The sequence below is a fragment of the Ascidia mentula genome, chromosome 5, assembly GCF_947561715.1.
Source record: "Ascidia mentula chromosome 5, kaAscMent1.1, whole genome shotgun sequence".
NCBI classification, from domain to species: domain Eukaryota; kingdom Metazoa; phylum Chordata; class Ascidiacea; order Phlebobranchia; family Ascidiidae; genus Ascidia; species Ascidia mentula.
The window spans coordinates 6,110,145-6,136,061 of record NC_138570.1 but is presented as its reverse complement, the minus strand read 5'-3'; the positions used below and the strand labels follow the sequence as shown (position 1 = coordinate 6,136,061).

At 39.3% G+C, this 25,917-nt stretch overlaps 5 protein-coding genes across 5 annotated transcripts; 2 read left to right on the top strand and 3 right to left on the bottom strand.

Moving 5' to 3' along the window:
- Positions 1-151: 151 nt before the first annotated feature.
- On the bottom strand, positions 152-6,768 carry LOC145903981 (TBC1 domain family member 12-like). The gene is made up of 13 exons (XM_082992178.1): positions 5,925-6,768; positions 5,574-5,738; positions 5,253-5,333; positions 4,685-4,767; positions 4,142-4,259; positions 3,919-4,025; positions 3,779-3,853; positions 3,247-3,341; positions 2,747-2,818; positions 2,156-2,284; positions 1,709-1,818; positions 1,536-1,639; positions 152-1,204 (listed from the first exon to the last, which is right to left on the bottom strand). The coding sequence occupies exons 1-13, from the start codon at positions 6,692-6,694 to the stop codon at positions 1,008-1,010; spliced, it is 2,106 nt and encodes a 701-aa protein (XP_082848304.1). The 5' UTR covers positions 6,695-6,768; the 3' UTR covers positions 152-1,007.
- Positions 6,769-8,335: 1,567 nt separating this feature from the next.
- Positions 8,336-10,422, top strand: LOC145903983 (ras and EF-hand domain-containing protein-like). Its single transcript, XM_082992181.1, has 6 exons — positions 8,336-8,593; positions 8,734-8,845; positions 9,196-9,280; positions 9,535-9,654; positions 9,720-9,833; positions 10,017-10,422. Exons 1-6 carry the CDS (start codon positions 8,467-8,469, stop codon positions 10,095-10,097), a joined length of 639 nt encoding a protein of 212 aa, XP_082848307.1. The 5' UTR covers positions 8,336-8,466; the 3' UTR covers positions 10,098-10,422.
- Positions 10,423-10,507: 85 nt separating this feature from the next.
- Positions 10,508-15,394, bottom strand: LOC145903982 (alkyldihydroxyacetonephosphate synthase, peroxisomal-like). The gene is made up of 14 exons (XM_082992179.1): positions 15,230-15,394; positions 14,956-15,116; positions 14,625-14,839; positions 14,310-14,479; positions 14,078-14,200; positions 13,739-13,882; positions 13,455-13,580; positions 13,338-13,398; positions 13,134-13,272; positions 12,678-12,786; positions 12,410-12,539; positions 12,075-12,198; positions 11,519-11,602; positions 10,508-11,275 (listed from the first exon to the last, which is right to left on the bottom strand). The coding sequence occupies exons 1-14, from the start codon at positions 15,300-15,302 to the stop codon at positions 11,051-11,053; spliced, it is 1,884 nt and encodes a 627-aa protein (XP_082848305.1). The 5' UTR covers positions 15,303-15,394; the 3' UTR covers positions 10,508-11,050.
- An 830-nt stretch (positions 15,395-16,224) lies between these two features.
- Positions 16,225-18,851, bottom strand: LOC145902783 (histidine ammonia-lyase-like). The gene is made up of 10 exons (XM_082990883.1): positions 18,783-18,851; positions 18,648-18,720; positions 18,125-18,355; positions 17,779-17,967; positions 17,393-17,635; positions 17,187-17,326; positions 16,869-17,013; positions 16,606-16,796; positions 16,397-16,536; positions 16,225-16,339 (listed from the first exon to the last, which is right to left on the bottom strand). Exons 3-10 carry the CDS (start codon positions 18,213-18,215, stop codon positions 16,225-16,227), a joined length of 1,254 nt encoding a protein of 417 aa, XP_082847009.1. The 5' UTR covers positions 18,216-18,355; positions 18,648-18,720; positions 18,783-18,851.
- A 2,091-nt stretch (positions 18,852-20,942) lies between these two features.
- LOC145901412 (histidine ammonia-lyase-like) lies at positions 20,943-25,821 on the top strand. Its single transcript, XM_082989087.1, has 14 exons — positions 20,943-21,081; positions 21,265-21,358; positions 21,426-21,504; positions 21,663-21,684; positions 21,747-21,821; positions 21,878-21,950; positions 22,234-22,464; positions 23,330-23,518; positions 23,721-23,963; positions 24,029-24,168; positions 24,231-24,375; positions 24,448-24,638; positions 24,692-24,831; positions 24,897-25,821. The coding sequence occupies exons 1-14, from the start codon at positions 20,947-20,949 to the stop codon at positions 25,075-25,077; spliced, it is 1,938 nt and encodes a 645-aa protein (XP_082845213.1). The 5' UTR covers positions 20,943-20,946; the 3' UTR covers positions 25,078-25,821.
- Positions 25,822-25,917: the final 96 nt, after the last annotated feature.

The following is a 25,917-nucleotide window of genomic DNA, read 5'->3' as shown; positions in this document are numbered from 1 at the left end:
ACTTGCACAAAAACCTACTTTATTTTTTTTTTTTCTGTGATAAAGCGATGTTCAGTTCTGTGATGGACTAAATTAACTGCCGGCAATCCATGTCCTCCCGTCTTTAACCACAAAATACACGCTATCCACGCACTTCGTGAAACGAAGGTGATATATATATTTATTCATATAATTTGTATCTTACATTGGTTCACCACGCTAGGGGGCGCGCAGGAGTCTAAAAGAATCGGGACGCGACAGCACGATATTGGCAACTGTAAAGCATATGGGGGGACGCGGTACTGGACATAGTTCAAGAGAAAAGAGTTTGAAACACACACTGTGAAAGATAAGAGAAGGATGAAGAAGCGAAAAAAAGAAAAGGAACCCGTCATGTCCACCTACACTAATCTAGGACTTCGAGGTACAGAAAATGGTGGCGAGGATGGAAATACCCTTGCTGTGGTACATGTAAAAAGCGCCCCCGCCAGGGAATTAACTAGGACACAATGATTACGCGGAAGAGTAAATTACAACAAAGGGCTCACGGCCGATTTGCGCACTACGCAGCCAAGGAGGTCGATTCAAGACAGAAAACTGCCATGTCATTGACTTGTGATCGCTTTAAGAGACATCGGTTTGCAATGCTTTCAGTTTTTAGCAGCAATTTTAACACGAAATTGTACAACAGCAGCAAATATTCACTACCGGTTCGTGTTGCCAAAATATTGTAAAACTACCATCAACTTGACAACAGCTATTGTATAAGGATACTCCCGAAAGCCTGTGTGGCTATACTACCTATGCTGTCTACGCAATACCAAAAGATATGGCCCATACTACCTTTGCATAAAAATTATTAACGCCACGAGTCAAGTCGCAAACGCCATTCAACAGGATGATGGATGTGCGTCACGTGACCGCATTGGAACACGTGACGACGCATAAAACTTGTGGCTGGCGGCGCAAAACACAGTGCTGACGTTCCCTAAATTTTCAATTGCTCGGGAAGGTGGCGAATGCGGGCGTCAGGACGTGTCGTCGCGCCGCAGGAGAGCCAGAACGTCCTTCCAACGTCGGTTACCCCGTGACACCATTGTGACGTCAGCAACGTGACGAAAAAGTTCGTGGTGGGTAAATGCGGAAGCGGGCAGGCGCGTGAGGAATTGAGCGGCGCAGATGAACTCCATGCTTAGTAACGTGTCCTCGTGCAACTTCAGTATCGCTGCAAGTGAAGGATACATTTACGTAGATCATATCATGAGTTTTTTTAAGTATGTGATGTTGGATATTAGTGCAAACACAAGATCAAAAATGCCCACAAATGTAAAGGGTCATTTATTTGGTTTCCTGTTTCATATGATTGCATCAAACGATAATCTGATATTCTTGCAGTGAGTTTAAATTCGACACAAAAAGTTAAGACAAAAGCAAACATGAAGATTTTTAAACCTACTTCCCGCTATAGTATAGACCGGTGCAGTTTAAAATACTGTTTGTACAGAGGCAATAAAAGCGTAATTTTAATTAACCAAAAACAGACAAAAAACGCTTACCGATTGCGGTTTTGAAAAGAAATTCCTCTCCATCCCTGCAGAAAATATCCCACACCCTACACGCCGCATCAAAACTTAACGCCTTGCTGAACATGGTGAAAATCCTGAGGTGAAATTATCACATCGATTAGCACCAACCTCGCGGTTGCATTGGGCCTGAGTAAAACACTCACCAATCGATCAGGTACATATCCGGAGTCAGGTTGTTCTGCTTGAAGTGAGCGAAGAGTTTTGGGAGGTTTTCTTCGAAAAAGACTTCAAATGCGGCAAAGTAGATTTTCATCTGTGCAAGGTATTTAGATGTGTTTCTTGGGAGTTGTAATTGCTAAGGCGCGTTTGCTACTTCACAGGAGTCGCAAACAACGACAATAAGTTTAATTTATGTACAGGATATGGACACAACGCGGCGAAATACACATTAGTTCCTTAATTACGCAGGCAGACGGAATACGACGATTGGCAAAACTTGTTGTCACGAAACACTAAAAGCGTGACAGCGCAGCAAAATGTCCGCGACAAAAAATATCAAACAAAGCCATGTTGTCACCCTGTCATCGCATATACACAGCAACAACGCGCGAACTTAGTTACCCACAAAACCACGTTACACGTCCACCCACCATTTCTTCATTCAGCCTGAAGAAGGCTAGTTGGCACGGCTTGTTGAGAAGATTTGCGAATGTGGCAAAGGCGAAGGCCGGCTCCATGTTGAGCAGCAGCATGGCCGCCATGAACGACATGCCCTGCACCTGGAGACGTAAGAGCATTAACGTGTTAACAAACGAAGGCGTTAATCGCGGGTTTAGAGCGACGTATTAGTAGGTGACGTCACACGGGGTCAAGTGCGGTCACGAGTTCGTCGGTAAAACAACGCAGTCAGCTGATTTGTTTGGTTTGAAATAGAGGTGTTCGAGGGAGGGACAGAGGAAATAGGTGACCATATATTAAAACCATAGTAATAAAGACATCGCCTAAAATTTCGCCCTCCAACATAACCACATCCTAAAACCGCAATAGATTATGAAGTACATGATAAAAGTATTTTAAAACAGCACTTCTTATTTAAGATGAAATCTATCTTTGGGTAACAGTGAAGTCACCTAATACTAAACGGACTTTTAGTAACGCCCATGGGTTTAAATGTTAAATTGGAGCCATAATTGATATCTACAAAATCGATGCATCCAAATGTAACATATGCTGGTACTCACATATCCGACGTCGGGTCTGTAGCAAACGTAGGCGCCAAGTATGTCGTGTAGAATATCGTGGTACGGACCTCCCTGGTTAGTATAAAAACACAACCACTAACTATCTTGTTTTGACATGTGAGAGGGAATGTTATTCAGTTTCGATCCTGGCGCGATTGAACAATGTCGCTATTATTACGTCAATACTTGTCAACGGACAAAATCGATCATAAACCCCTGAAGCCTCTTCAATATAAACAAACATATTTCATGGCATATTGCCGGTATTACAAAGCAGTTTAATCAGACTTTCAAAGTGTCATAGTGATGTGCAACCAACAAATAAAACAGGGCAGGGCTAACACGATTTAGTTTAAAAATAAAATGACCTTTAGGTTTTACACGTTTTTTTAAAGAACGTCGGTAGTTTAAAGCTCCTGAAAAAGTATCCCAACTGGAAACCAGTGGTCGGGAATAATATCGTGACGGCTGCATGAACATATTCATGGACATACCGTTACCTTTTGGAATATGCAAAGAGTGGGGAAGGTCCTTGATATGTCAAGTCGGATGAGCTCCACTGTACTTTCACGATCTGATGACAACGATTCAGTCTCTGTATGTACAACAACAGGTTGCGTAAGCTTGGGGAAATAGCAACACACGAACTTTGAAGTCGAATTGCGTTGTAATGGTTCGAGATTGAGATACAAGGCCGTGCGTTAAATCACAGCACATTGTTTATATAGGTCATACGTGAGGTAAAACAAATGCATCATATTCATGTAGTGCCATAAGATATTGCACAGTATACATATAACCTGAACACGTATATAGAACAGGTCAAACTATAATGTTTGTCAACGCATTTATGGCGAATAATAGTTTGCACCTGTTGCACGACAAGTTCTTAATCGTGCAGTGCTTGCATATAAATAGATTAGGTGTGTATTTTTGCAGAAAGGGAATTTTTGTTCTAGATCGAGTCATGCAATGAAGAAAAAACAATGAAGGTATTTTAAGTCAACCAATAGCAATGATGCAACAACTAACCTTCTCCAATGCTTTGCGTCTCATGCATGGAGCGAATTTTGTCATGTGCTCTTGTCACCATTATTTCATAAAGATCTATTAACAGAAGTTTCATTTTAGCAAGCATCTTTTTTCAAATTACTGGCACAAGTTATTCTAACCTTGGGTTATGTTTAACTCATTTCCTATTGCCAGTTGCCACACTTTCCCTCTGACATTAGGGGGAAGTCCCTGCCACCACAGTTGTCTTGTACGATTGGTCTGATGTCTATGGTACAGACATGATTATATTTTTTTAAAAGCATTTAGTAACAATTAATTTGACAAAATGAAGTGATTTGCCAGGACAAAACTCTAATAATAACCCAAAAACTATAAACATACACTGTGGTCCAGCTCGGTAAAATTTCAGTGCTCCAAACCGCACTAGCAGAAGCAATGACATCTTCCTGCTGTTTTTGCAATTTCATCTGTTTCTTCTTCTTTTGCATGTCCTTTACCTCTGTATGATATAAGGAATGTTGTATATGGATATGTGGTTTTGGTAAATAAACATATCTCAATGATTTGTTATGGGAATTGTGGATCAAACTTTAATGGGAGGCGAATACCACTTTGCCAGAAATAAACCACAACAAACATTATTATTTTCATTAGGCAGGAGCATACATGTGGTTTAAAAGTCACTACTACAGAGTAATTCACTTCCATTGTCACACCAGCGTGACCCTTAACATGATTGATGTTTGGATAACAACAACTTTATGATGATCAATTGCCACTTATGTAGAGTAGCTTCTACTGGGCAAAAGCGCAACAGCATAGAGGTTTATGACTTCCTACACTCTAAACCACATTACACAAGAATAACGAACAAAAACACTTTCATTAGAAGTTGTCATAACACCTTTTTCAAAATAAACCCACCACTTTTTTTTGCATTCTCAACCATTTTTTCATACTCTGCTCTGTGTTTCTCAGATTCCAAGGATGCTTTTTCTGGCAAGTTCCTGAAAAACAAAATTTAAATGTCACAATGCTTTTCATTCAATCTTGCATGCCGTGTGTCTTGTGACAAAACGCCAGCTCAAAACAATGAGTATGACCTCTTCATATTAAGTCAACCTATTCAATAAAAACAGTACATACATATTTATAAAAGGTAGACGTCACATGCTGCTTAACACTGCAGTAAGCCCTCTATTTTAACAGTATTTAATCTAAGCTAGCACAGTGAATAGAATTTATCACAAATCCCAGGACTTGGGGTTCTTATCCCAGCTAAAAAGCTGCATGTGAATAAACTTATTAGCATAACACTTTGTGTGACCCATTGGTATGACACATACTCAACACACATTTGTTACAAAACCTATTCATTATTTCACCTTTCCAATACAATGCATATAACTCTTTCACCAGTACACTTACCCAAACTGGTAATAATGCTAAGATTAAACAATGAGCAACAAAAATACAAAATATAAGAGCTTACCTAGGTCGATTTTCCAATATAAGCGCTGTGGTGGAAAGTGGTTCCACATTAGAAGTTCTCCAAAATCGACTTTTGATTTTACTGTTACAAAAAAAATAACTGATAAGTACATTGGCCAGGAAATAAAATCAATATGGGCCCAACGACTTATCATGAATTATGTCTTTACAAATAAGGCTCAAGGTAAATCTTATCCGTAAAAAAAACCAACGCGGTACAAATAGTTTTATTTAAGTTTTTTTAATTACTTTTTAGGCAACACTATTAGTCGGTTTTCACAAACTTATACAACCACACACAAGCAAGTTTGTTCACACATACATAGAAGTTTTTTTCTTTGTTTCAGCTTGAGCGGTTGCTGGATCGGACTTTAAACTTTCCTGTAAGTTGGAATGGAAAGATTCATCTAAATCATTGGTCTGACTGGTGTGGTTTGTTGCTGATGATGGGGGATTGGTTTTCGTTGGCGACGCTTTTGAAGCTATCCTGAAGAACAAATAAATTTTGTACAGAATGTGTATCTGATACACAAACAGTGACTGGATAGATTAATAAGAATCAAAAACTGGTCAAATAAAAAAATAATGTGTGAACAAGTGGTGATGTGAAGGATTTTTAAATTTGGTTAAAAACATAAATTGAAACCAAGTAGTTTTGGCATAATCAACATACCAGCCAAATAATGAACCCAAGCTTGGTTTGTTGGAATGTTTTAGATTAAGAAGAGGCGGTTCAGACTGTTCAGATGTATTCAGATCGCCATCACTTTCAACTACATGAAGATTTATGTCAGTGAATTCACCATCTCTCTTGTCCATTGCACTGTGAAATGAGGTGCCCACTGTGACACCATCAGATGCTGAGCTTGTGGATAACACAGAAACTATTGATACTCGCTTGTCTGTTTTGACCCCTTCTTCATTGTTGTCTTTAATACTTTCATCAACTTCATTGGTATTATTGGTCACAGAGTTAGAATGTCCTTGTTCATCAAAATGATTTGATAAATCAAGACTCTCCAGATCCAAGTCACCATTACATGCACTAATTTGTGTTTGTTCTCTTTGCTTGGTCTCATTAACAGCAAGAGTGCTATAAAACTGAGGAGAAACTTTGTTCAAAGCATTTTCAGTAACACCCGAAGTCCAGGTCCCGGATCTTTGCCTATTTAACTCTGGAACCTTGAAATTGATTTCCTCGCCTTGTAACGAGTTCCTCTGATGGGCATCTCGCCATAACTTGTCGCCAACATTTATTTCAACTGGTGTCACATCCAATGTGGCAGCATTTGGCTCTGTAGTGGCATCTTCATCTGGAGACATGGTGTCGTGAGCACAAACTTCTAAAGTTTGTTCTACAGGTCCATTGTTGTGAAGATCAGTTTCACTTGCTACTTGCTTAGGTCTACTATTTGGGATTTCTTCCATTATTCGATATCCCATTGTAAAGATCCATGGGCATGGGACGTGCAATTTAAGTTCTGCATCCCATGGTGCTTTGCAAAACTAATCCATGAAACTCTGCATAATTATTTGGGTTACAAACAAAAATTAATGTTACAGTAAAACATTTGACAACTTTATTATAATGCATATTCTCTAGGCCATGCCATAGATAACAATTATATCCATAGGAAAAAAAACAATGGCTGGTTAAAACAAGTCAAGCTGAACACAGCAAACTGAACATAAAACGTCAATCAATCAAAACCGAAATAGAAATCGTCCCCATGTTGTATTTCTATGTTTAATGGGCCCAACACAAAGTCACTACTTTTCTATTTACTATTGAGACAAAAATAATGCAAATTATAGCAAAACAAGACAAAACGTTAAATTCCTTCGCAGTATTTTTAGTTTCTGAATCACTGAACACTATTTTAATACTATTTGCATAATGCGCCACCTACTTGACATATGTATGAAAGGATAGAAGAAACTCAGTGAAATCTTTTAAATCACTCTTACCCAAAAAAATACAGTTCTCAATTTTGTTCTATAAAAACGAATAATTATCAATTAAGAAAATGAAGCTTGTTTACAGTCTACAGATTTTGTATATGTGTAAATTGTTCGTTGTTTTGATAATATAGGTGACCAATGTACCTGCACAAGGTTTAATAACACGGAGCATAAGTAATTGAAATTTTAACAACACGTCCAAGTCGTATTGATTCTATTTCTCCGTATTTATCAGTTTAACAAGAATTCTGTACCATGATGTTGTTATGCTTATTGTTACAATTTTGTCTGTTATTATTCAAAAAAATATGTGCCATAGATAGAAAACCAAGCACTGTTATTCATATTGCGTCCACAATCAAACCGACATACGTCGCACGTGTAAAATATTGATCGATATCAAAATACCATCCGTTACTGTTGTGGTCACCTACCCATATATTTTCATTTCGTGACGTGCTAAATGCGTCAGCGGTAATCAGTCCCAGGGAAAAAATGCGTTTAGTACTTACATGGGCATACGTGCCCACAGGGACCGGTTGCAATTAAAAGACACCCGGCGTCGTTATTGCGTTTGTATCGATGTGAATATTTTCGCATTCAATGCGATATTTAATTTTATAGTTGTGGAAAGCGGTCGATTGGAATGCGATCCGGTCACTTACGACCGTCGATGTGTCTCTAAACAAATCGCCTATCGGGGCTCCGGTCCTCGTCGTTTGTTTAGCGTCGTGTCCGGGTTGACTGCGCATGGTGTTGACTAGCCCAGGCCACAAAGGAGCACGCACATTTGGACGCTAAGCTCTCGGTGGCTTCATAAGTGCTCACTCGTAAAACGCGTGAGTTCTCGAGCGATTGATCGACGGCCAGTTTTATAGTAATCATTACTGTTACGTAGCGTTTTAAACGATTTCATATGGCTTGTTGATAGCAACATCGATTGCTTTGAAACTTTACGCGGCTATTCCCGCGCTTTTATAGGAAATAAATAACGCTAGTTGTTGCAAACAGCGAGTTGGATGATACAGGAGTAACAACAGTTAAACTTTTGAGACTTCGGTTGTTTGGTAAAAGTCACGCCAGACTTGTCTACACAAGTGACAGTAATCCTTTTTTAGCTTTTGCCAGGCTCTCGGAACACTCTTAGCAACTGAACGTGTATTGTTGTATTTCAAAATCATAACCCATTTATTATATCGAAACATGGCATACGTATCTTTCCGGCTATAACCGAAAGACCAGCTACCAACAAGATGGAGGAAGACGAATGCGATCGCATGTTTAAAGTTATCTTAGTTGGCGACTCTGGGGTCGGCAAGACAAGTCTTCTTATGCGATTGTGCAAAAACGAATTCAAATCAAGCATGACAGCCACTTTGGGTAAGTCCATTAAACCTCGTTGTTTAAACCATATTTAACAAACAAAGACAAAAAGAGTAAGGGTTTGGAACAACATTTGCATACGGTATAAGCTTTATTGTCGACAATTCTGGAAATCGATGTTTTTATTAACCTTGCAGGGGTGGATTCTCACACGAAAACGTTGAGCATCGAAGGAAAACCGGTGACCATTCAGATTTGGGATACTGCAGGCCAAGAGAGATTTAGAAGTATTGCTCGTTCTTACTTCAGGTAAACTCTTGTTTGTACTAAAAATATTTGTGCCCTGCATTCGCTCTATGCTGCGCATGGTTGACAAAGCGGTTCAAATAATGAATTGAGGTAAGTTGTTGTTCTGGATGATATGTTTTTTGCTCATAATTGGTTTTAACGACCAAATTGAATCGAGCAGATGGTCTAATCCGGTAAGGGTAGTTGCAGCAGGAAACACAAACTTAATTAGTTTTAGAGAGAACGGTAAATTTGCAAGGCCAGAGGATCCATTCAAGACAACCTGTTTGAAGAATAATATTTTGCACTGCTGGTTATAAATAATGTGGGCTGTTTTGTTCTAAAAAATTTAAAATGCAATTCAAACGCAGACGGGCTGATGGTGTTCTTCTGCTATACGATTGCACTTATGAAAACTCCTTTCTAAATGTTCGGGAATGGATGAACGCCGTTGAGGTAATAAATTATTGGCGTATATTTACCCATAGTCGAAATGACAAAGTGGCGTTCAGCCGCACACAGTGCATTTGGTAGCAAATTTATTTATTTGACGCAATTCGTTCACGTTTTCGAGCAATTCAACAGGTTGCTCTTGTCAGATCATTTATTTTATTCCAGTCCTATGAGCCCGAGTGTTATTATGTAAAGCGAACTTTAAAGGTTGGAAATGAGTTTTATTTTCTGAGCATAATTTTATTGTTTATGCATAGGATGGAGCAGGAAGAAACTTACCCACAATGCTGTGTGCTAACAAGTTGGACATGAGAGAAACCAGCGCAAAGTACGGGAAAAAATGTGTTTCCTCAGAGCAAGGCAAAAAACTTGCAAACGTAAAGGAGCATTTTCTTGGCTGTTTTATGTTTTTAGAAATTAACTAGCCTTTGTGAATTATTAGGCAACCAAATGTCACTTCTTGGAAACGAGCGCAAAACTCGGAACCAACATCGATCAGTGCGTTACTGATCTGGCAAAATTGTTATTGAAAGCGGAAGACGATGAAAAGCAGCAGGTATCTCGCGTTTAAGTACGGTAGCAGTTTTACAAGTGACAAAAGGAAACCTTAATAGCTGCTTACAAACCGTTTTGATTGGGTTAATAATGCACAGAAAGCATGTAAATAGTCCCTATTTTTTTAAGAGAACATTACGTTTAGTATGTTCAGTCTTCGCTATTATTTTGATTTATATTACAGCTTGCTTTTCAACTAACCGGCCAAGCGCCTCCATCATCAAACAATAGCAGTTGTTGTCATGGTTCCAAAACTACCTCGTGACAACTCAGAAATCTTACAGCAGTGAAATATGTTCGAAGCAAGATACGTCTGAAAACAATGTCGAACCAATCTGTAGTTTGTACGTCACATATCAACTGAATTTGTAACATTGAGTTGAGTAACAAACTGAAGGCCGTTTTTGGGCTTGAGTGCGTTCGTGCTCATTGATTCCTTGTTTTAATTTTGTCCTATTGTTGTGCGCATTGGAAATTTCTTTACTGTGGAATAGCAACCGAGTTTGGATTTATTCAGAACTGCACATTTTATACAGGCAGTTAGACAAAGATAACTTGCCGTCACACAGTCAATGAACGTTGCGAGCAACTATAATGTCATTTAGAGGCGTGTCTTCTCGCTATTTTATTACTTTTGCATGCTGAGAGATATTTTTTCATAATTTACCGAAGAAGCCTGGTAGGGAATTAAACTGTATTGTTCGCAACAAATCAAGTGGCACGACAGGCGCGAAATTAATAATACGCAACTCATGATTAAAATTACTGCACAAAAAAACGCTTTCAACAAAAGCGAAGTTTAAAAATACGGAACTTACACGAGTAAAATTGACGGGCGTTCTTCTGGGTGCAACACGATATCAAGTTCAAGGACTCACAGCAGGGGATTTTGATACATACCCGGAAATCACCATAACGAAATTCCAACCGGTGCACGAAGCCACGAGGTCGGTTTTTTTACCACGTACAAGTTCCAAAAATATCTTATAAGACCAAGTCCTAGTACTTCCAGAATCTTTACATTTTATCCAATAAACCAAATTAAGTCACGTGTCAAAATGTGATTGAAGAAAGGAAACAAGAAAACAATAGTCGCGCTACATACAAGCGTGACAAAACGAAAAAGCTCACTACATGATTACCACTTCAAAAAAAAATACAAGATCATTTCGCCGCCACGTGCGATACAAAACGAAGTGCCGGAGAAAGTCAACCAAATCAAACCAGATTTCCGGATCCGAAGATGTTTCTTGGGTCAAGATACTCCTTCACCGATTTGATCGTACCAACTGCCGTCTCGGTAACAGTGCGGTTCATGAACTGTTTGCGTAGTTTCCCGACACCGTGGTGGTGTGAAATGCTTCCACCGTTGGACAAAATCTCATCACGTGCCGCGTTTTCAACGGCAAGGTACGAAGCCACAGGATCGGCGAGACCTCGGTACTGTGGGTAAAAAATGTTACGCACCACTGATTTGGGTCGAACAAAATTACTGTTAGTTTCAAACCATGGTCAACGCTTCAACCACGTGATGTCGGAAAAGAGCAGCAATTAAATAACATTTTGTAAATGTGGTCGACATGGAAAATGAACCACATAATGAAGACAACACATTGAACTTGTCACAGCGCTTAGACATGGAGTCTGTGTGGGCGTTTACCGTGCGGTATCGTGAAGCGAACTTACCTTGAAACCGAGGTAAAAATAAACACAAGCGCCGGCGTCGTAGGTCTGCGTCACGCGACAGGTGCTTAACACGGGGTAGCGAACCTGCAAAACACAACACAAGGCTGCAAAGTGAATATATAAGTGAGCTTATTTAAACAATTGGATCTAGTTATGTTCGCAAGGGACATTTCGGTATAGGGTTGGTTAAGCGCAGTTTTTGCGAAAGCTATTACTGCGTTATTGTTTTGTTTGGATAACTGTTAATAAATTACGCAATACATGTTAGATAAATAAGGTTATTCTTGTGATAGGGTACAATATCGTGGTGCATTCTATTGCATTTTGTCAATGTAGCAAGGAACTTAAAAAAACAACTTCACAAACGTAAATTCATAATGTTAACCAGTGCTTTCCTTTTCCCAGCGCCTCCCCAGTTTTTTTCCTGGAATGTATGTGATAAATATACTATAAGTGATCTCTCATACTGCCAACCTGATTGGGCAAAACCAAGTTTTAAACCTCTTAGAGCTTCAAGCATTGGAAAACCGCTGCCAAAGAAGAAATTTAGACTTACGCCTTGGTTAATACACTCGTGGTGGATTCGGTCTTTAACGTTTCGGCAAAGATCCGTCACGCGATCCCACGGCACAGAGGTCTCGAACGATTCGCTCACCACTTCGTAATCGAGCCCGATGTCCCTGCAAAGTGCAAATAGGATAGCGGAGTACAAAGTTCAGGCGTCAAACCGGAGGTCGAGAGTGCAGAACCACGTTATGAGCACAGCGATAGTTGCGTAACACGCTTATCACGACGTATCCTATATGATGCCCGCATGGCAAAAACAAAAAGTGGACGTTATTCGTTTCTTCGACTTTACATAATTGGGACCTATATGTTAGATCGTCTTACCTCAGGTAAGCGATAACGAAAGTGAGCATGTATCCCCTTTGGCCGTTATCCTCACCAGCCGGCATGCCGTGATATTTCGCCGCGATCTCGTAAACAGCTTTTTCTTGTTGTGCAACAGTAGCGGGGTCACCTGTGACGATAAAGCACAACGTAACAAAGCGCAAAAAATTTATATAGATTTATAGCAGGGCGAATTGGTGTGGTTTGAATTACCAATTGCATAAACTCCCATACGGTTTAAAATCGCACACCAAAGACATTTGCAAACCTTCAAAGAGAAGCGTCGCCACGCACATGTTCGCCGGGTCGTAACCTTTGATTTTGGTGACGTAGAACTTCTTCATGCCATCGATAAACGAAGAAAAAATCCCCTCGGCCTACATGCAATAAAATATTACATTAGCTACACCGATGACCTTGAATCAATCAAAGTTTGATACAAAGTTTGCAAACGAAATTTAAGTTTCAAGGAAAATAACTTTTAAAAACACTTTTCACGCGAGTTCTGTTGCAAAAATAGGTTTGCTAACTGTTGTTTACCATCACTGGTGCCCTTAACTTAAATTGTCGAAACATCAAACTTCATGAATATGAAAGAACGGTTATTGACGTATGACTGATGCTTTACCGGAAACATGTCGGGATATTCGCCACAGCTATGTCGATGTATATCGTGCAGCTGAAACGTGCTTAAAACGAACTGTTACAAGTCACACTAACTTACTTCTGGTTTTAGCGCTTGTCCGAATCTAAACTGTGCGTTGTCCATGAGGCGGATCGAGGCCGGCGCGCATCTGTTAAGCGCCACTTCCCGTAAGCATTCAACGCCTTTGGAAAAGTTTGGAAACACGATGGAGCCATATCTAAACCAGATTGAAAAAGCAATGCAGCCGTGGTCAAATACTTAAACATAATTTAGAAAACTCACCTTTGGCATTCGGGCAATGGACGAACTCGCAGTGTCACTTCAGTTATAATGCCAAGTGTTCCTTAAAAGAAAAGGTGAAGTTACCTCGCTTTACAAACATTCATGGTTTGCGTTTACCTTCAGAGCCCAAAATAAACTGGTGCAAGTCTGGGCCCGCAGACATTCTGGGCACCATGCAGTTCTTTTCTAGCACCCCACGTGGAGTCACCATTCGCACATGAACCAGAAGATCTTCAATGTTACCTAGCAAGGCAAAATATTTTTTATGATAAAGTCAAGAATCATAATGACATTGCAATATTAAATCTTATTTAAACTTTATTGAATATGTACAGATTAAAACATGGGAATTTGTCGACGGTTTGCAATACTCCAAGATTTATTGTCAAAGCAAAACTTACCATAAACATTTTTCTTCATTCCTGAGGCTCTGGTTGCCACCCAACCACCCAAGGAGCTAAACTCCATGGAATCAGGTTCATGACCAGTGCACAGACCAATGGCTGCAAGGTCTCTCTCCAGATCCTGCCCAATTATTCCAGCCTCTGGAACCAAAATGCCATTGGTTTATTAGTTTTTACTACAATCAAGACTGATTTTCATTTCCCTATCTAGATATTTAAAGTTGATCTAAGTAACAATGCAAACAAATCACACCCTGTAAAGCAAACAAACAAATGTCTACATGTCAGAAAAGGGCATGTTAAATGTAGATGATTGGGCCCCCTCAATAGTATTACCTATTCTTGCCAAAAGGTTTTTCTCATCCACCCATAAGATCTGATTCATCTGAGTCATATCAACAGTTGCAATGCATCTTTGCTCATTTTCTGGACATGCCAGGGCCAAAGTCACAGTAGTACCTAAAGGCAAAATTGTAAACTGTAGACATAGTAACAACACACACCAAATTTGAAAGAGACACAAAATCGTGTTGATACAATTGACCAAAATATTTAACAGTTCTTTTACCTCCACCAATCGGAATTAAACAGACATTATGACGAACAGCTAAGGACACAAGCTTGACAACATCATCATGGTTTCTAGGAAAAACAATCATGTCCGGGATTCTTTTGTTTGTTTCTCCTTTTCTCAACAAAAACAGCTCCTCCAAAGTATGTCCATGAGATCGCACCAATCTGTGTAAAGTCACAATGTACAATTAATGTCATAACAAACACAAGGCAACATTTATCTCTTGCAAATGTTCTCTGCATTTAAAAAAACATAACAAATATCAGCCAAAAGATAAAAATGTAGGTCATAGTCAAATTAACTACACACCTGTCCATTGGGTCAGTTGATAGCTCCATCCCAGTTTGACTGATTTCATCCAGAAAATCTTCATTGATATTTGCCTTAGGAATTTTATTCACATCAATGTTTTCAACCGCATTGCATTTTTCGTCTACGTTTATTCCAATAGTATCAATCATCCAAGGGCGAAGTTGTGGCATGATCAATCCACTGAGTTTGTACTTTGAACCAGTAAATGTAATCTAAGTGAAAACAAGTTACAAGCAATTATTCAGAAGACAATGTGTAACTTGGTATGTTAAACACACTTGCAATCATCAAAATTTATGTTACTTATTTAAGATAAGTCATCACTTACAGCCCCTTTTTCATTCAATTTAAATCTTGAATCATTATATCCCCATCCCGACCATTTTAATACATCTTCCCTCCTTCTTGGAATACTTCTTGTCCCAGTTTTTACTGCAGGTCCATCATTTAGGCTGACACATGCTGAGGGAGTTAGTCTTGGTTTACCTGCTAAAGAATGACTAAAGTATCAGAAATATCCGTCAATAACCTAAAGGATAAAAATTCCGAACTCATTTGGTCTAATAGGCCTAAATACAATATAACAGTATACATAAACTCACTTGGTCTAATATGTCTTGCTATTGTGTCCAGTCTAACTTTTTCCCTGGTTGTCACGGGTTCCTTCGGGTCCATTGCTTTTGTCAAGGTATATATGTAAACTTATTTACTTTCCCTTCCTTATATATGTTGTATATTATTTTTTGGAGTTTGCAGTCAATTACTACGTTTCTGAAGCCGTGTAACAAATTGTGAATGAATAAAAGCAAACAATTCAATAAAAACACATAATTTTAACTGTAATATGCATGTGTTATTTATTATCTCTGCAGTAAAGTGCCATAGTCCGCACGCTTTAACAAATTGTGCATCTTCTGCAGCAACCATATATATTTCCTTCCGGACATGTGAGACTATTTTTACACACGAGAGGGCGCCCACCGCAAAAGTTAGTCATAATTTTTTTGGCTTAGCTCAGTGGTTCCCAACCTTTCTTGGCTTACGGCACTCCTGCGGAATTTATTAGGATTTTGGGCACCCAACGACTGCAAACAAACGAATTTTCTGATTGAGGTTTATATCACAAAAAAATTTGCCTATATTATTACCAGTAAATCGTATTGTCAAAAATTAGTAAATACAAAGCAAAGCTCGCGGTTATATATAATACGCCTTGATTGTCTTGGCTAAGTGCCCAACTTCGTGTTCCCTGCATTTTTCATCTCCATAGCTACTATTCGGTGTGCATAACGAAACAGTCAATAAGAATGTTTTTTAAAACTGTGCACTTCTCTGTGCCGGATACTATAGGTTTAAATAAAACTTATACGAATGTACATCTCAAGCGTTTAGTTTATTTCAAATTCATTCAGAGTTACAATAACACACATGCTTAATTTGAACAATAATGCAAAGTTTATTACCGATTTGAGTCAGTAGAAAGTAACATACGTTAATTACAAAGTTTCGAAATGATAATCTTCTGCTGAAAGCTGCCACAAGCATTAACGTTTGACCTGGACAAACAGCTAAACAGTGGTGAACATTCATTGTTATCCTAATGAATTGGGCCGTTGATGTGTTCCTCCACAGCTTTCCACACTTTATGTTCTTGTAGCAGTTTAACCACATTCTCGATATCCCCGGAATGAACGCGGTCTTTGTCGTAGTGCCTGAAATTATTCAATTGCAGTAAAACATCAAACATGTCCACACATCAGAACACTTACGGGACCATAGATCGCACCAGTTGATGCACCAGCTCTAAAGCTTCGGTTGTCTTTAAAGGTCTTCTAAAGTCGATTGCTTGGCAAGCGCAAAGCAACTCGATTGCAATCACATACTCTACGTGTTCAACAACTTTCAACGCCTGCAAATGAAGTATATATGCTATATATACTGTGTGCTGATTGAGAACCGAGTTTTATTTATATGAAACCTTTCTAGCTGACCAACCACCCATGGAAACGTGATCTTCTTGTCCAGCGCTCGTTGAAATGGAATCTACTGAAGATGGATGACAAAGACATTTGTTTTCAGACACAAGAGCTGCAGCAGTGCAATGGGGTATCATATATCCCGAATTCAAACCACCGTTTTCCACCAAAAATGCTGGGAGATCGCTGTATGCTTTCGATAAAAATAAACGAACCGCATTTAGGGTAGTCAGTGACAAAAAGTTTAATGCAAATGTTATTCTACCTGGATTACACATGCGCTCAATTCTTCGTTCGCTCATAGCTGCAAGTTCATGCACTCCGATGGCAAGATAATCAAGTGATTTGGCCGGGTATTCCCCGTGAAAGTTGCCTCCAGATATAGTTTCACATCGGTCCACCAAAATCATCTAAACATGTAACAGTAATAAATATCGAGCCAGCATCATTCGGGTGCGTTCCAATGAAAGTCGTTCTCCCACTCCAGCGCAATGCGATTCAATCAAGTTCACCTGGAGCTGAAGTAAGTCTCCATGAGAAATCTTTTTTACCCAAAGTTACACACTAAATAAAAGAATCATACAGGGTTATCAGTGGCGCTGTTTAACTCTACGTCCAATATTCCATTCACGAATTCAATAGTATCGTGTGCAACGCCGTGCACTTGAGGGCAGCATCTGAGTGTGTAAGCATCCTGCACGCGATTGCAATTTTTGTGGTTTTCTGCGAGACAGAGAGAAAACATGGATACGCGTTCCCGCTAATGACTAAAAACAACAAGATACCTACTCGTGATTTCTGATTGGTCGCCGCCGTAATTCAGAAGCGCTCGAAGTCTCTTGGCAACAGCCTGTTGGCCCTTGTGCGGTCGAGCCTCGTGAATGGCGGCGTCAAACGCTCTGCTGGTACCTTGCAGTGCTTCGAGTGTTAATGAAGCCACAACATCAGCTTGAAGAGCTATTCTTTTTGCTCTTTCCACCGCCTCGGCACCCAAAGCACTCATGAACTGCGTGCCGTTGATCAAGGCCACTCCTGCACAAACGGTTAGTTTCTTTTTGGCTAGTCTGAATACTAAGTCTGTTTATATTAGTGCTATCTTATACGATTACAAGTAGTAATTATATGAGATGTCGCAGTCTCTCCAGCACATTACATTAATAGCCTATATTAAAAACCTTCTTTTGGAGTCAGCTTTAAAGGTGGGATATCATTGGCCTCAAGGACGTGATCGGCATCAGCCCATCCACTCTTCGGCGACCACATTTTACCTTTACCCATCAAACCAAGAGCCAAGTGTGAGAGAGGAGCAAGATCTCCGCTCGCTCCCACCGTTCCCTTCTCTGGAATCCACGGAAGACAACACTCTGCAAAGAAAAAAAAGGAGCACGTGTTGTTGCCTGAAAAATTGTGTTGTCTTGACAAAATTGTGTAGATTTAAATGTATCAGTATTATCTTGGCATTTTAATACTAAGTCGAATGTCAAGATAATATTAAAAACGGTTTCTTTAAAGCAAACTGACCGTTAAAAGCTTTGACCATGTATTGCAGGTTACTCAATGAGATTCCACTGTAGCCTTTACACAACACGTTGATGCGGAGAGCCAGCATCATTCGGGTGCGTTCCAATGAAAGTCGTTCTCCCACTCCAGCGCAATGCGATTCAATCAAGTTCACCTGGAGCTGAAGTAGGTCTCCATGAGAAATCTTTTTTGTCGCAAACTTCCCAACGCCAGTTAAAGCTCCGTAGACGACTATAACATCAGGTGCCAACGGTTGCAGAAAAAAAAACTATGTTGTTTGTTTTTACGAAGTGTATTAAAATCCCAACACAGCGATCTTTAGACAGCTTTAAATCGATCTGAGCTGTCTAAAGATCGCTGTGTTGGGATTTTAATACATTATTATTGATACGGTGTGCGATCAGCCTGCCAGGGGCCTTTGGTTTTTTGATCCAGTTTTTATTTACTAATCACATTTAGTGTTTCGTTTTATTTATCGCATCTGCTGTGATTTATTTTAGCTGCAAAAAAGTATTGAAGTCACCTTCCTCCTTTTCAACAATGTCGTCAAGAAGCTTTCTGGCTTTTTTTACTCTTTCCTCGGCTTCTGGGCATATCTGTTCGAAAATGCATGGTGTTTATCAGATTATCTGATAATTGGGAGGTCGGCTGTTCATACCTTTATTCTGTTTTCAAAATTTGAAAGATGCCAGAGTATTTCAGTTGTCAGGGAAAAACCATCTAGCGTCACAACCTGAAACAACCAAGTTTGCACCGTGGCCATGGACCATATCATAGATTTTTTACCGTTTCTTACCCTTAAATCTTCGACAGGAAGGCTGATGTTGCTGCAAATATTGTATTAGTTTTAGAATCTATAGATTTATCAGTGTTGTCCCATTTTCAAACATGCCGGACTAATACCAACTTCAACTTATTGTTTTGGTTTAAACGTAACAATGAAAACGTTTTCTTGAAATCAAATTTCACAATGCTGAGTATATTTAAAACCTTTGTTTTGCTCAATAAAAGCATCTTCAGTTCTAAAACAATACCAAAACAGAAAAGAGAAAGGTAAAAGTAATAAAGGAAAAACTGGCCATCAATACACGCTGTTATGGCTAGCGTACTAAAATGCATCCCGAGCAGCTATGACGACGGTATCACCAACTAACTTTTTATTTATAAATTTTTGTTTTCTGTTTTATTATTTTTTTAGAACTAAAGAGATGCTTTCAATTAGCGAAATCCTATTCTCGGCATAAACTGCGTTATTGCGAATTTTGTGGTGGTGTATATTAAACTCTGTTGCACACTAAAAGCAATATTTATGTCAGTTAGCAATAAATCCACCAGGATAAACAGATGCACTTGCGTCCAATGAGTACCCAGAAAAGTTGCTTGGTTGGCCATGAGCACATTCGTTATTATTCATCATTCCCTCGGCTGAGTCAAGAAATTTAAAAAATAGAAAAATGCGTATAACGTCGTCAGATCAAACTAAAAGCATAAAAATTTGTTGTTTGCAAAATAGTTAACTTAAAGATGTTAATTTAAATTACTGCTTAACTCTGTTTTACTGTCCGCTAATTAGCCTCCTTATACGATCATGCTGTTCGATACGAGATTCTGCTACTGCAGTATATGCGTGTTAAAATACGTGTCAAGCTTGTCTGGTGTGTTTTATGCATGATCGCCCGCCCATAACGCAAGGTTAAAGGAATTGTTGTCAGCAGACCTGTTCTTGGCCATTCCATGCTTTATACGACACAATTCGCTACATGCAAACCTTGTCCTGACCACTGACAGTTCTTAAAGATTATACAATGCCTGAGGCTAAAATAACAAAAAAAGTCATGTACCGCATAGCCAATAAAAAATAGTCGTCTGAAAAAGGGCGTTTAGTAAAATTGAGAAACGTTGCAAAACAATCCATAAATCATGTGCTTTTACTCTTTAAGTAGTTCGCATTTTAAATAGAGCGTTTTCAATAATTATATACCAACAAAAATACATGGGTGTAACTTTTGTTGCCAAAGCAGTTGTACATACAAGATACAAGTTAAATAAAAAAGGTATGGTGGCCTATGAGTGCCACTCGAAAAAACAAAGAAAAAAGAAGAATTGACAAAAATTAGAACAAATGGGCGTTGAAGTTTGTAATCATGTTTTAAACACACACTGTTTCGCAAGACAAGAATTTCTTTTGCCTTGCTATAATTTGAAAGCGCTGGAAAGACAGCAACTTTTAATAGTAATACCCATAGAGTGATTACTACTTATTGTACTTACGATTGTGGCTCGAGAATGTTGTCAAAGAGGCACACTAATGGGCATGATACCCCGTTAATGTGTTACGCAACTTCCTGAACGTTTTCTACGTGACGAACCATTGCAGTTTAACTCACGTTGGGCGTGATGTTGTTTGTTATCTGTTAGATAATGAGGCCACTACCAAAAGGTGGTTGATTGATTATTATGTGTTGGGTAATTAATGTAGTTAGCTGAATTGTGTCGTTTGGGTGCAGACAGTATATTGACGCAACAATGCAATAAAGACTTAATTGCAGCTTTCTTACTGGGAACGCAATGGTACCTGCTCTGCATCTACTTTAATTACATGTTTATAAGTAAAACATAATTTAAACTAAAAAAACATCACCACACGAATGTGGGCGTGTGCAGGCGGTTAGCCAATCACGTGTAGACGCATATATGCCGGTACAATTGAGACTGTCATTGCACTCAAACGCTCATGTTGTGTTACACCAACGCAGGCAACTCGGTATATATTACTGTACCCACTGTGTTGGTATTGTTTTTAGTTGGATGATAGAGCGACAATGCAGGTTTACGTGAAGGTGCAGGATAATTGGATTTGCGTTCCTTGCGCTGAGGGCAAGGCCAAAGTTTCATGGCTACTGAGTGCAGCTTTGGTTCGAGTGAAGGAGCTGGGTTTAAATTGTGGTCCTGGACAGGTAAACGACTGCGCCATAACGAGAAAAATAGTGCCCGTTACCCCTGTTGAGGGAAAATAACCTCACAATTTCATACAGCCCAACAATGAAAACGCATGTGACTTATGTTGGGCGTTTTTTCAAGATTTTCTTGGCAGTTAATTTAGCTAAAAGGTAATCTGTGAATATACTTTGTTTGCACAGAAACTAGTGCTGACATCATCCACTTCGCGCATCATCTATAGCAACAATGACGTGATCTGCGATGTGCTGAACGATAAACAGTTTGTCGAAGCCAGTACGTATGTTATATACAGAGTAATATCACGCTGCACCATCAAGCATCCATAATCTTTTGTTTACAGAAACCATAGAACAGGTCACATCGGATATATCAAGCACCGTCGACCAAAACCTCGTATCTGGGTTTAAAAAGCTATCCGTGTATCCTTTTCTGCTGTGATAACACAACTTAATACAAGAAAGTAATATGGTGGCATTTATGAAAACATCGTTGGACTTTATAGACATAGTAACGATGTCTTAATCTTTTTCGTCACTCAAATAGTTTTTGTTCTTAACATAAAGCATAATATTTAAAGTCCCGAGCTCAACATTTGCAAGGTAAAATGCAATACTATTTTTGTTCATATAAAATTATTACATGTGTAAGATGTTGTTTTCAGACGGTATTGTTGGATGGCTTTTCCCTCACCACCGAAATGTTATGGCAATTAGCAAATTTTGATCACAAAATAGAGGTGAGAAAAGAAATAAATGTGTCGTTATGCGTATTTATACTGATTATATTTTTTAGGTTTGTTCCAATGCTGAAAGACGCGTCAAAAACGCCAGAAAACTTCTCGACGACATCGTTGAGCAAAACAAAGGTGGGTTGCGCATTAGTTTTGATGTGTTGTCAGCGTTCGGCTTCAGTAGTATTATCGATTGCAATTTTCAATAGTAGAGAAAACACCAGAAAGTGACTACAGGAATCATCTTGTGCAAGTCAAATAGAATCTTGAATAAGACAAAAACTGAGGATGCCAATAGGCGAAATTAATATATCTGTAAATAAAGATCTTATACTGGCGCTTTTCGTCTTTTACTCCTTTTGGAGTTCTAGGAATGTAATAATTGCAATTTTCAATTAAGTTTTCCTTTTTATGCAAGTTGTCTACGGTGTTTCGACCGGATTTGGCAAGTTCGCCACAACAGTGATTGCCCCGGCAGATCTTCACCAGCTTCAGGTAAATCTTATCGAATCGCACTGTGCTGGGGTGGGCGATCCGCTTTCGCCTGAACGCACTAGGATGATGCTGGCTCTACGAATTAACATCTTCTGCAAAGGCTACAGCGGCATTTCACCAACTAACCTTCGGTCTATGGTGAAGGCTTTTAACGGTAAGAAGAAAGATCGTGATGTTCGTCCAGTTTCATTTTGCAATTTTCCAACTTTGTGCTCATCCAATTTGCCTGTATTGCCGTAGGCCAGGCCTGATATCTCCGAGACGCCCTAAACAGTTTGGGTCTCCAACATTAGTCAAGGTCACTGACGTAAATTCGGTCATGGATTGTTGGATTTTCCTCTGCAGCTGTTGTATGACTTGCGCCATTATGTCTCTTCTTTTTGGGAGAAACACTCAAAAGTGTAATAATTGCTGTGAAAAATTTTCATTTTCTATTTATATATTGCTTGTTGATGTAATGTTTGTACAAGATTCGTTCCCTGGAGCGTTCAACTAACTCCAACGACCTTTCAAAACTAGCATGACCATCGCTCTAAAACAATTAACTCGCTTGCGAGCCCAATGACAACTGTCAGTGTCTCTGACTTGACCGTGCCCTCCTGCAGTGCACATAGGACGCTATGACTTGACCAGAGGGCAACTTTTGCTTGAAGAAGTTAGATTATGTGAAACAAAAGTTGCAAGTGTGTTTAAAAAGCAATGTAATGCATTGTCTAAATAAATTCCAAACGATTCGATTCGATTCCATTCCGTTTGTATTTCTATACCATTTGACTTGAAAAGTCTAAATTCTAAATACTACGATTGATAAATTAACTGTTGGTTTCCTGCTGGACTTCTATTTAAGTTATTTGCCATCTTTAACAAAAACATTGTTTTTATTTGAGATTAACACAATTATTTGAAATGTTAATTGGATCTACGGAGTTTCCTGAATATAGAACACGCTATCAAAACTGTCATAAAACTATGACACATGATACAACAAAATTGCATATATCTCCATTCACTTGTTGTAGAGTGTTGTCTTCCGTGGATTCCAGAGAAGGGTACAGTGGGAGCGAGCGGAGATCTTGCTCCTCTATCACACTTGGCCCTTGGTTTGATGGGTAAAGGTAAAATGTGGTCGCCTAAAAGTGGATGGGCTGATGCCAATCACGTTCTTGAAGCCAATGATATCCCACCTTTAAAGCTTTCTTCAAAAGAAGGTTAGTTTGTAAATGATTTATTTGTCGTAGAATCGTCGTTCCTTATGGTTCTTGGTAAAGTTAATAACATTTGTTCTGTGCAGCGCAAAGTTAACACTAATTAAACTATTACGGTTACGCTCTGGTTGTTTAAAATATTACTTACAACAACTGCAGATATTGTCAAATTCGGTGTTTCATCACTAACTTTCCTTGGTTTTAGGACTAGCTTTGATCAACGGCACGCAGTTTATGAGTGCTTTGGGTGCCGAGGCGGTGGAAAGAGCAAAAAGAATAGCTCTTCAAGCTGATGTTGTGGCTTCATTAACACTTGAAGCACTGCAAGGTACCAGCAGAGCGTTTGACGCCGTTATTCACGAGGCTCGACCGCACAAGGGCCAACAGGCTGTTGCCAAGAGAATTCGAGCGCTTCTGAATTACGGCGGCGACCAATCAGAAATCACGAGTAGGTATCTTGTTGTTTTATGCATTGGCGGGAACTCTTATGCACGTTTTCTCTCTGTCTCACAGAAAACCACAAAAATTGCAATCGCGTGCAGGACGCTTACACACTCAGATGCTGCCCTCAAGTGCACGGCGTTGCACACGATACTATTGAATTCGTGAAGGGAATATTGGACGTAGAGTTAAACAGCGCCACTGATAACCCTGTATGATTCTTTTGTTTAGTGTGTAAATTTTGGGTAGATATTTATTACTGTTACATGTTTAGATGATTTTGGTGGACAGATGTGAAACTATATCTGGAGGCAACTTTCACGGGGAATACCCGGCCAAATCACTTGATTATCTTGCCATCGGAGTGCATGAACTTGCAGCTATGAGCGAACGAAGAATTGAGCGCATGTGTAATCCAGGTACAATAACATCTGCATTAAACTTTTCGTTACTGACTACCCTAAATGCGGTTCGTTTATTTTTATCGAAAGCATACAACGATCTACCAGCATTTTTGGTGGAAAACGGTGGTTTGAATTCGGGATATATGATACCCCATTGCACTGCTGCAGCTCTTGTGTCTGAAAACAAATGTCTTTGTCATCCATCTTCAGTCGATTCTCTTTCCACCAGTGCCGGACAAGAGGACCACGTTTCCATGGGTGGTTGGTCAGCTAGAAAGGTTGCATTGCATTTAATTGTTTTGTCAATATTTGCATGTTAGTTTTCTTTTAGGCTTTAAAAGTTGTGGAAAATGTAGAGTATGTGATTGCAATCGAGCTGCTTTGCGCTTGTCAAGGAATCGACTTTAGGAGACCTTTAAAGACAACCGAAACTTTGGAGAAAGTGCATCAACTGGTGCGATCTGTGGTCCCGTAAGTATCTTTTCGTTCTTTTGAAACAACTCCACTATCGGCATTATTTTAATACACGTGAGCAGGACCTACAACAAAGACAGGGTTCACTCTGGAGATATAGAGACTGTTGTCAAGCTACTTCAGAAAAACCGTGTGTGGGAAGCTGTGAAGTTGGACGTATGCAACCCACCCATATCGGCAGACGAAATATCTTATTCGCGTTCGCCCACTTCCAGTGAGCTTTTTTGTCCAAACAACCGGTAGATATCTGATCCCAATGTGTCTCATCATTGCTGACTGCTATATACAAAGGGAAACATTTTTTCTTGATTGTTATTATGATTTAAAGTACAAGGAATTAAGTTAAAAAAAAATCGCCTTCCGGCACAATATGGCATTGGTGGAGTATTTTGTTTTCTGCCGTGACGTTTTGATTATTTCACACAAGTCAAGGTGTCCTTCTCGACCGCGTGTTTCTTGTGTAATTTGCCAAAACCTCTTTGACATATCAAGTTTGTATTTAACACAATCATATGTGAAAATCTGCTAAGAATCAAAAGTAACCGGTCAATCCCTTTTCGAGTCTCCAACAAACGCCCTCTTTGTGAGTGTGTTCACTCTTTTGTTTAGGTTCCTGCTCCATGCACGGTTATTTGTGAATGTCTAACCAATAATTTGTGTGATGGAATGATGTAGTTGAGTAAATATCTGTGGACCCCGTTATGATTTGTGTTCTGCTGTGAATAAACCTGGCAGCGGTATACTTGTTCGGTAATGTAACAAAGTGTACACTATAGTAAGTTTTTAGATTCCTGCTGGCGTTTTAAGCTTTTAATAATGGTGTGGTATTCGTTGTGTATTGTAACATCATAGTTTTGCTTGTCTGATTCTTTTTGGGTTGCATTTCTCCAATTCAGCGGTATTTTTGTAACTGTATCATAGCCATGTCACAGTATATATTATTTCGAAGGGCATACTGCTCTCAATATCGCCTATAAGGGCAATAAAGGTAACAAACATTTGGTATTTGCTGTGTTGTATCGCATACTGTGTATAGTAGTTGCGGAAGCTTTATGTCAACAAACTTAACCTTTGAGGGACACA